The 11,535-nt window shown below is 39.1% G+C and overlaps 1 protein-coding gene across 1 annotated transcript; it reads right to left on the reverse strand.

Annotated features, from left to right (window-relative positions):
- Window positions 1-4,749: 4,749 nt before the first annotated feature.
- RPL7 (ribosomal protein L7) lies at window positions 4,750-11,390 on the reverse strand. The gene is made up of 7 exons (XM_031604847.2): window positions 11,238-11,390; window positions 10,395-10,497; window positions 9,442-9,608; window positions 8,646-8,783; window positions 8,207-8,316; window positions 6,972-7,182; window positions 4,750-4,812 (listed from the first exon to the last, which is right to left on the reverse strand). Exons 1-6 carry the CDS (start codon window positions 11,249-11,251, stop codon window positions 6,974-6,976), a joined length of 741 nt encoding a protein of 246 aa, XP_031460707.1. The 5' UTR covers window positions 11,252-11,390; the 3' UTR covers window positions 4,750-4,812; window positions 6,972-6,973.
- Window positions 11,391-11,535: the final 145 nt, after the last annotated feature.

Below are 11,535 nucleotides of genomic sequence, written 5' to 3' on the forward strand. Positions count from 1 at the left end.
GGCTTTTCTCACAAAGGAGGGATAGATCAATAGACTGTCTATATAAAAGAAAAGCTTACCACAATTTTCCTCCCTTCTTTCACCAAAGGATATTTCAGTATTAGAAGATATTAGCAAAATACAACAAGATTATAAAATATCATTAAAAAAAAAAGCCAGTATTACAATTTACAATTTAACACTTAGACGTGTCCTACAGTTCAGTCATATTAAACAATGCCTGTCAAAAGACAGTAGAAGAATAAGAGTCCACCTGTTTTTCAAACTAAAATTAGACATGTTTGGAGCCTAGCTTGACTTTCATTTTTTGGTGTCTTGGCTCACAGTATATTTGTTTCTATCTTGGAGGCCTTATAATGATGTGTGATATACAGTATTAGTATCAAAAATTTAAACATCACTGTACTGAAGTTATTAGATACTGTTGTGGTATTCTATATATTAGATGCTCAGAATAATTGAGACCTGAAAACTTCCATTGAATTTTACTGGGAAGTTAAGAAAGAGCAGATTTTCAGTAACAGCTGCCCTTATGTACAAGTGTGATAATCCCAGTGTAGCTCCTAACAAAGTGCAGTAGGAGTGGAAACACGTACTGTGGATACATACGTGGTACCCATGTGCCATGGGTACAGCACTGCTGCGGAGGTGGACAGCACAAGCCTGGTTAAGTTGTTCCAAACATCCTCATTCAGGATGAGAAGGATGTAGAGCGTGCAGCATGCTGACTTACAGCCCCTTTGTATTGCCAAAATTGCACTAAGCAAGAGAAGAGTAGTACTGCTGTTTGTACCTCCCCATGCTCCCTTTTTCTTCTGTACCCTATGTACTATGCATGTAGTCTCTACCCTATATACAACATATGGCCCTGTGACAATACACTCCCTTATTTCTCACTGTATTTTCCTAACCAAGTATGTTGTTATTTTATAACGTAAGACGTTAAGTACAATGAGGAATTTATGTGAAGAAATACTTAGCAGATTAAAAAAATGTCTTTGTGGAGTTTCTTATCATTAGAAAAATAATTCAGGGAAAATTACTTAGAACTCTGAAAATTTGCTTAATTGCAATATGACAAAAAAAAATCACAAATACTTCCGGTGTTCATAGATAAGACGATCAATATCTGGTATCACCACATAGGGATAAATTAAAAAATTAAGGAATCTTTGTGTGGAGAAGTGTTTCTGAGCATCTCTGTTCTTAGCACCCACAATTCATAAACTTAGTACTTGATTTTTCAGACTGCTTGGACATGAGAAACACTGCTTAAGAGCCTGCTTACATCAAAACTTGTCTTTAAGCACCATGAAGATACTTTGGGGATCCCAGACACCCATAGTCTGCTGTGGTACAAAAGCTTTTAGAAAATAAACAAGAATGCCAAGAAGAGTGGAAACTCCATAAGAGATAGCAAACTATCAATTTAAACATCACTAAAGAAATTCTTACTGCAACCTACTGAATGAAACTAGTTTGGCAGAATATATTTTCCAGGATCTGGGAGACTGAAGTTTTGTTCCCTTCTAGCTTGATTCTTTTCAGATCTTTGTCTGCTCTGTAGTTTTCAAACTTAAACTAAAAATCCAGATCTTCTCACTGCCATAGACTTGCATGTAACTTCAATAAGGAGCAGCACAGAGATTTTCTCACTTACAATTCTGTGGACATTACTCTGAAAATTGGGAGATGGAAGGAATGTTTTGAACAAAACACACACGTCCAACTTCTGAGGTGTAAGACAGTTATTGCACAATGCAGACTCCATCCTCCTTCCTTACTGGAGACTCAGAACTGACAATTCTCTAAAAATAATAATAAATAAAATTGGTCTCCTTCCAGTGAGATCTGCAAGATCTGCATGCCCAACAGGCAGAATCAACAAAACTTGTTGAAGATAGGCAAAAGCCTACCATCCTTTTTCTGAGCACTACATACTGCTAAGACACAGCTGTGTGACTTCCCACTGTGTGTGGTGTCTAATTCCAAATCCCTTCTAAGCACATACTATCCACTGCTGCAGTTCTCAACTCCGCTGTGAGTTGCAGTTATCTGGAAACAAGGGTCTAACTTGTGCCCTCTGAGCACCTGAAGAGCCTGCATTAGTAACTTCTACTGAGTAAGAGAGGCTCTAACTCAGAGGCTCTGTTTTAAGAGAAGAAAAAAAGAAACAAACCTCAATTTAGAAATAATGACCACTGACAAAGGACCTGGCACACTACTGGTTAAGTGTTCCAGTGGCTAATTATCTTCCATTAAAAATGTTTAATTTGAAGCCAAATTTGATCTGGCCTCAAATTCAAGACATTTCATTGTATTATAACTCTACTACATCAAAGAATTATTTTATCAAGCTATTTTTCTCCATGGAGGTAATTAGAGGTAGATACTCATTTTGTAACCACGTCTGTATTTAAACCGAATAAATTAAGCTCTCTTAGTATTATAAAGCATGTTCTTGATTCTTGGCATGAGAATTGGATACTGCATTTGGCACTAGCATAAGCACTACTGGAACAAAAGTAATATTACCTCCCCCATACCATTTGATATTCCCTTTTTAAAGCATCCAAAAGTTGCATTTGGCCAAGTGGGAGTGTATGTTCAGCTGACTATCCATCATGTCTCCTAACTTTCTCTCAAAATGCTGATGCCTGGGATGGGCTCCCATTCAGTTTCCAGATGTATGACTTTACACTTGGTGATAGTGAAGCGGGCTGTAAGAGCTGGACACCAGCAAAAGAATACCAATTAACTGTAAAACCTATAAACCTTAGCATGCCTGAAAACTTTATAAGCAAGTTGTTAGTGTTTCAGAAGTCTCCTGTTGCTGTTCCAATGGCTATTAGGTAAAGCTTCTGGCTTCAGTTCTGAGGGAAAAAGGGAAGATGATGGCCATTCCGAAAGAGGATAAGAGTTCACAGAAATTATATTCCAGAACGTGACAGAGTCTGGCAGTTGTAAACAGTGAGAAAGTAACATGTTTACAAGAACCCAAACTTTATCATAAAGGATTTACATTTTTTATTGCTTAGGGACCAAGTGATTTTCTTCAGCATCTACATTTAACTCATATTACTTTGTAAATGCTCCAAGATGTATTATTCATGCATTGTGTAAACGGATCATGCCTCATTTCCAGTACAAATTCTGATCTTAACTATCCAACCACAAGCTGTTTCTGTAATTGCATACTATGAAACATGCCTGGCAAGCAATATTAAAATCCTTAAATTTGTGCTAGCAGAAGGGATGACCAACCCCTGAATCTTATTGCTTATCTGTGCAGCTTTAAGCTAACAGAATCAAGTCTGTAGCATGACAAGATGAGAACTGAGGTTTCCCACGATTCTAATAGTGTATGTGTAATTTATACGGGAAGACAGTTTTTCCTTCGTCCAACTTCTTCATGACAATGCTTTCTCACTGCAAATCAGACTGTGTATTACATTAAAAGGATATTTAAAAAGCAAAGTACTTCAATGGTTTTCAATTCATTCACCCAGAAATCCACTTATTTACCCATAATTTATTTACTTGCACTGAAAATCCAAGGGACTGATACATTCTGATGTAGTACAGTGATCAGCGTAACTGGACAGAGATGGTGTTACTTTCACTTTCGTCGCAATAAGCTGTGTTAACGTATTTTGGACCTCCAAAGTCACAGCAGGGGAACCGTCAGGTATCTTCAGGTTTCATAATTTAGTTGTTCAATCTGTAAACACTGTTACTAATTGACACTCAGCCCTTTCAGCAATTTCTTCTTAGTAATTATTGATAGCACTCACCTCTTTCCAGTAAAGCCACTACCTTCACTTCCTGAGCCATTTACAAAGATGTAACAAAATTAGCCTTTGACAAGCTTTAATAAACTGGCACTCCTGTTACAAGCTTTTGGAAAAAAATGGAAAAAAGTCAGCACCAGTAATTTTTAAATCAACATCCCTCATTAGTGCAATACAGTGCCACAGCTCACCCTGAGAAAAATAGATCAGATAGAATAGATGCAATAGATGCAATCTGTTTATCTATTGGACTCAGCAGGCTAAGATCCTTCAGTTATAACAGAATGGCTTGGGTTGGAAAAGATCTTCAAATCATGTAGTTCCAACTCCCTGCTATAGGCAGCCACACCTCCCTCTAAACCAGGCTGCTCAAAGCCCCATCCAGCCTGGCCTTCAATGTCTCCATGGAGGGGGCATCCATAATGTCAGCTTGAATATAAGTTCAATTCAAGGATTCTGCAATTTCAACAGTCTCTCTATAAGACTGTTAGCCCTACACATCAGCAACAATTGTCCTAATCCAAACAAATCTTGTGGCTTCCAATTCTACGATATCCAAAATAAAACACTGCAAACATATTAGGTAAAGCAGAGTAATTACTCAGAATGTTTAAAAGACTTTTTGCATATTGTATTTTATTTTTCCATCGGTAAAAAAAATAATCATCTGAAGTTGTTAAGAGCTAGAAGTAAATACTATGACATTAGAAACAGCATCTTTATGTTTTAAGAACAAAAGATCTAACCTTGGCTATTCTTTACATAAAGAAATTCTCACATAATTGTTGTTACTTAAAAAATAATTAATCCCTTGCCTGTCTGAAGCTGAAAACAGTATTACCTGCATACTGGGGATTCAAAGAGTAATTCATATTTTTAAAGAGATTGCTCCAAATTGTCTTATCAACTAATGCTGCTATGAAAAAGGTTTACAAAAAGAACAACTGAGGTGACACTGTTTTGTGCAAGAAGATTTTATTAACAGACCAGACTTTGAAAAACTGCAGCTGGGCATCTGAATCTGAAACAGAAAGAAAGAAGTATCATTAGACACAGACAGATCTGAAACTACTTTGGCCACCCAAAGAGTTCATATACTGCTACACTTAATAATGCAGACTAAAAAGACTACTTTTTCTTTACCAGACTTAAAACTTCAATATTCTTGCAAACTTTAACTTCTAAACTGATATCTCTGCACTGAAAACACCATTGACAGAGCTAACTGAATTAAACACTTCTACCTTGAAGCATTGCTCTCTCTTTTCCTATTTTTCTGAAAGCTTAGCAGAAGACAATTCTATACCTGAAGACATCCTGAGGCACTGAATGTATTTAATATCTTCTCCAATAACCCTGTTTTCATTAAGTTTCAGGGACTGCTTACACAGAATAATTAGAACAAAAAGCAAACTTGTCTCAAGTTTCTTTTAAGGTCTGCTTAAGAGCTAATAGCATCCAGTAACTTAAATTGAAGGACAGAGTAAGGCCCCGTTATCTGCCAGTATTGGCAGATGCTTGACAGTGAAGATGGAGGGCAAGGGATCCACTCTGACAGAAAAGCTACACAGTTTGAATTAAATATAGTATTTTTCATCTTATGCTCAAAAACCACACAATAGTAGTTGTGCTCAACCTCCCTTTTGAAGGCTCACAGATTAACTTCAGAGAAGCATTTGTGCGAACACAAAATTTCTAGAGAATGCTACCAAGAGTAAAGTAACAGCACCCAAGGCATCAAACATTAGAGCAACTCACTTTCTCAAAATCAGTTCTTTACATAGGCAAGCTAAAAAGCTTTATGGGAACATTGTCCCTATTTTCCTGAATTGCCAGGCTTCCATGTGCGGTGTAATCAGTACTTTAAAAGGTCCACCGCTTCATACAACAAGACAAACAAAAGAATATGCAAGAAGTTTGGAAGAGTGAGAAGAGAGGAAGAACAGCCTACACATAAGCTTCAATAAAACAGCTCAGCCAGACAATTGGAAGGTTATCTCATGAGGCTCTCTGGCTTCTTGCACAGAGAGTAGATAAAAAAGAGCTCAATCTGCTTAAAGAAAAAAAACAAAACATCACAGCAAAGCTTGATTAAAGAGAAACAGAGATCACCTCCCCTCAAAAACATGTTTCTAAGAACAGTTTATTATCATTTTTAATAAATATGCTAATAATCATATTACCAACAAATAGCTTCTATTCCAATTTTTAGCTCTAAAATCTCATTACTACCTGCTATTTATATTAACCAAGCCCTTGGAAGTTACTAGTTCTTAATCAAGCCACAAGCTTCTTGCCTTTGAGGAGTTTGGGGAAAACTGCATTTTTGCCTGTTAGTTTTTCCAACCATTCTGAAATAACAAAGCTTTTTTAAATTCCAGAATATTTAGTGTAACAAAAAGGCATTTATCCTTGAGGGAAAATTGATAATGGCAACGCTGAAGTTGGCTTAGTGTGTGAGAAAAATGGAAAGATGGGAAATACGAGACTTCTGAAAAAAAGCTTTGTCTCTGAACGATTTTTCACCAAAACAGAAACAGCAGAATGACAACAATAAATACAGGACAGACAGTTTGAAGCAGATACTTATTTCAGGCTTCAGCAGCCATTTCCAAACTTCTTTAAGTGGTGTGTCAATAAAACTACCCATTTCTAAAGGACAGCATATTCTAAGTGGCAAATTAGTCTTTCTAAATTAAAGTCTTAGTTAATATGAAAGCTTGAATTGAATCATTTTGAACAAAACCTTAAGCTGAGAATTCAAATCATTAAAATGCTGTAAATTGAGAATTTAGTTTCTCCCAATCCTAAATAAACTTCCCTCTTTTTTGGAGAAATCAGACAGTATGAAGAACTACTGTATTACAATCACAACAGTAATTGTATCAAGCATTTATTAAAGAGAATTGAAGACTGTAGCCAAAAGTCTGAAGGCCTCCCATCCTAACATTCAAACAATGCTTTCAAACACATTATTGGTGAAGTGAAAACAAATTAATGTAATGCTTCCATTTCAATAAATTTATCATCTGTAATCAAGATTCAACTTCACAAAGACTACCCTACTTGGCTATTCCAGGTACCTACCAGTCAAGCACAAATGAACTGTCAACCAGAAACAACTCCAGCTTACACAGCAGATAGAACAGTGGATAATGTTAACATTTGGTAGTATCTTACCATTAGTTCATTCTCCTTATCAGTCTGTTTATCTGATCTTCTCTGTTACCAGCATCTCCACCCTCCACAAAGTGGATTGTTTTCTTCTTCATTCCACCCCGAGGAGAGGATAACTTGAAGGGCCAAAGGAAGTTGTTCACAACTTTGAAGTTCTTGCCAACAGTGTAAATTTCATGGATCACATCTTCCATGCAGATTATGCCAAGTTTTCCTAAAATTTAGAAAAGTTTTTTCTAGAAGGTCTACAGAGCCACTACCAATGACAACCTAAAAATTATATATTTCTAACTGCCATATCTATCTAGCTTAACAAAATTCACTAAGCGAAAAAGCATCCACTCTGTCAACATGGCCCATGACTGACTTTTCCAACAAAAATGCATCAGTTGCAGCTAACTCAACATTATTTTGTTAATACTTTCTTTGTATTTGCGTCCAGCAGCAATAACTGCTCAGTGGATCTTCAGAAAATACTTTTAAATACACATAACAAGAAGTTACACGTAGCTCAGGGAAATTCACTGAACAATTCATGCTGTTGAATGATGCAATAGCATGTTTTCTTCATGCCATTCCAAATTCTTCAGTGACGTGTAACAAGTGAACTTCATCAAATACAACGCTAAAAAGGCAGGTGGTAATAACATAATACCTGTACCTTCAGAATTTGAAAGCATAAAACATGACACTTCTGACTGGAAGGGAGATTTAGACAAGAGAGACTTTACAGCTTCTTGGCATGACTGGGAAAAAAGGAGCCTCTTAGAGTTCGATCTGACAAGTCACCACCATGCTGTGCTTTGACAAAGTACACTGATAGCTTCAATAGCTGCTACTTCTCACAGGAACATTAAAAGGCAAGTTTACCAGAGCATGGACATCTAAGATATAAGCAAATTCCAATACTAAATTTGAAACTTCAAAGCAACTTATGATGAACTTCTTTCCTGTTCCAGCACTTTTTCCTTACAGAAATATCTACTATCCCATTAAATGTCAAGGAGATTACAGTCAAAATTTACAAATCTAAAATCCTAAACTTTGGTTCTCAACACTTTTACTTTCAATACTACCTAGTGAAAATTACTGCATGCTTTGTATTAATACAGAAAAAGAGCCTGTTAACTTATCACTTCTATTCCCAAGAGATAAGTAAGTACAATCGTCCAGCTTAGCACTAGTTGTCCAGTGCAACTAGTTCGGTTTTTGTTTTGTAGAGTGAAATTTTTGTTTACCAAGGCGCTTCCGAATCAGGGAGTTATCAGTCAGAGCAATGCGCTTCTTGTTGATCTTGCCATAACCACGCTTGTAGATCAAATCATGCACAGACTTCAGATTGGGATAACTGAAATAACAGTCAAGTAAAAGTTATTAAACTGTACAAGCTGGATTCCAAATGGAATTTCAATAGCAAACAATTCAAGGTAATTACAGCACATCCCAAAAGTAAACATAAAAGTAACAGAGAAGTAAATCTTACTTCTACTGAGCTCGCAACAGTGCTGGCAACAAAATGTAATCATATGTAGCAAGCACAGCCTTAGCCAGGATTTTTTCTTTCCCTCCTTTGATTTCAAAACAGTCTGAGCACAGGAAAATACGTAAGACTAGCATAGCAAAATCCAAGACGATCAACATTCCCATCACTTTGATAGAGTTGAGCATGTTACTCACCCCCATGCAATATAGGGTTCAACAATCCGCAGCATGTTGATAGAAGCTTTGTTGAGCTTCACGAAGGTGCCATTAAAAATCTGACGCAGGCGAAGAAGCTGTAACACCTTCCTGACCTTGGGGCTGACACCATTGATACTAGAGGAACACAGCAAAAAGCCTCAGTTATCTATGTATGAAAACATATAGGTATCATCACAGCAAAAACCAACATTAAAGAAACAAAACTCAAACAGAAAAATAAACAGTAATGTCTTCCTATCTTAAAACGCATCACGATTTGACCCATTTCACAAAGTAAAGTTAGTATGTTATCATATTTATGAATTCTAGGATTAAACAAGATTTAACTCCATGAAAATAATTCAAACAAAAATCACACTTCTTAACTACATAACCTTGTGTTCTCCTGCATATAATTCATTCTCTTGTTAGTTTTCTCTAAAACTTTTACCAAAAGACTAATAACACTCAGTAGGGAACAGTGGTATAAAATTTTATCAAGATGAACTTAAACAGACTAACAGTTTGCATGTATTTGCAGTCTTGTTTTGCTTTATTTGTTGTTTTAATAAATCAAGGATTCCCAATGGCAGCACACACAAAGCAAAAGGACTTTTCACTCAACTGAATAAAGTCACTAATGTATCACCAACATGACTGCCAGTGCCTTCACAAGCATCCTGTCAAAAGCTTGGATTTATTTACACGTTTAAGCCCATAAAACAAGGGAAGTGACAAAAAAAAGAGACAATTTCAGTGCTTCTGAATATAAACAATGTATTCTTATTCTTACCCTCTTATTCTGATGACAAATGCAAGCTTCGGTTCAGCTGGAACATAGTAATTACCGGCTTTTCGGGCCATCCTGGCCATGCGGATCTCCTGTCTGTACATGTGTCTGTACTCCTTATGGTAAGCTTTGGCCCTTTCATAGATGATTTTCCTTTGCGCTTTACGAAACTGGAATAAACCAAACATTACTTAAGGCTATATAGTGCATTTTAATATACGAAAATCAAACTTCAAATAACGCAGCATATTCCTGAACTCCCCACAGATACGAGGCACATCTGTCTGTAATGCAGTCTTCAGGATGACCATAAGTCAACAGAAACGTGGAGAACTCTGCCACCCTGCAGTAGTGCCTTATTTTGAACATTACCACATATTGTGCTTATCCTCACAAACACTGCCAATTCTTTCCTTGCTGAGCATTCACCTTTACAGATGCTTTATCGCAGCTCTGCCTAAACCTAATTCTTATACACAATTTCACCTCTTCTAGTGAATGTTTCAGATCTAAATATTCAGAAAATATTGTGCCCTTCCAATACTTGAAGGAGCATATAAACAGGAGGGGGAACACCTGTTTACAAGGGTGGACAGTGATAGTACAAGGGGGAATGGCCTTAAACTGAGACAGGGGAGGTTTAGGTTAGATATTAAGAGGAAGTTTTTCACACAGAGGGTGATGACACACTGGAAGAGGTTGCCAAGGAATGCCCCCATTCAAGGCCAGGCTGGATGTGGCTCTGGGCAGCCTGGTCTGGTGGTTGGTGACCCTGCACATAGCAGGGGGGTTGAAACTCGATGATCATTGTGGACCTTTTCAACCCAGGCCATTCTATGATTCTATGATATAAACATTACAAAGTTCCTGACTGCTTTCTGTCAGCAGTGATAGCAGCTTTCTGAGCTGCCTACAAAATAGACAGCAATCCAAGCAAGGAGTTGTGCAATACTCACCTTTTTTTGTGCCAACAGCCTCTTCAAACGTTTGGCTTTTGCAGCTGCATAAGCCTGTCGCCTCTTCAAGAGGCTTTCCGGGACAGATGGCACCTTCTTTGCCCTAAGTGACAAGAAAAACACTCTTGAAACCCACGTTTAATAAAATCAGCACATCATAAACACCAAAAGTAATAAAAGACAACATATACACAGGCCTCGTTGTCTCCAGCCAGTTTACTGGAGGCATACAACTTGTCCTCACTGCCACCAAGCTTCGACACAGCCTGACAAGATCACCTTTTGTACTGAGACAAGGAAGTCTAACATACTATTCTTCGGTTTCTGCACACCTATCAAAAATAATTAGCAATTCAACTTCATGAAGCATTTAGCAAGTAGCTCAAGGAAGAGAAAAGCCTGATAATTTAATTCAATTTTACTTTAATAACGTTCAAACTTACTTGCATTTTAAACTCCTTGCTGCTGAAACACGTGCAAGACTGGCGTTTGTACGGTACTAACAGCTCGGGCCTGCGCCTCCGAGTCCTCTCAACCCAGCATAGCCCTGACTGCATTCAGTCCCGCAATTCCCCCGCCCCGCACAGCCGTGCCCCGGCTCTACCTCCCCTCTCTCCCCACCCCACGGCAGCCCGCAGCAAGGAAGGGACAGAAGAGGCGGCAGCCGCATCCCCGCCGCGCTCAGCCCCAACCTCCCGCCGTTCCCAGGCCGCCCTCCAGGTCGCTAACAGAGACCCTGCAGCCAGGGAACGGCAAACAGCGTCCCGACCGCGGAGGCTACCGACAGGAGCCGCCACAGCCGCGGATGGCAGCGGATTGTCGCGGGGCAGGGCGGCCACTTACTCCTTGTCCGCCATGATCGGCGCCGGAAGAGAGAGGGCAGGCGCATGCGCGGGGACAACTCAAGCCGCCTGCCTGCGCGGGCAGGGCCCTGAGCTGCGGAAGGACCCCGCGTTTGGGTGTCCAAGGCGGTGCCGGACCGCGGCGCGGAGCCCCGGGGTGACCCGTGAACGCCTGCGGCGCTTGCGCGTGCGAGCTTTCCGTGCTTCAGCCTTAAACGCCGCGCTCGGCGCTGAGGCACGCGAGGCGCCGCCTCTCGCCGCACCGCACAGCACAACACAGCACCGCACAGCACAGCTCA

Source organism: Phasianus colchicus, chromosome 3 (assembly GCF_987193195.1).
Source record: "Phasianus colchicus chromosome 3, bPhaCol1.hap1.1, whole genome shotgun sequence".
NCBI lineage: Eukaryota > Metazoa > Chordata > Aves > Galliformes > Phasianidae > Phasianus > Phasianus colchicus.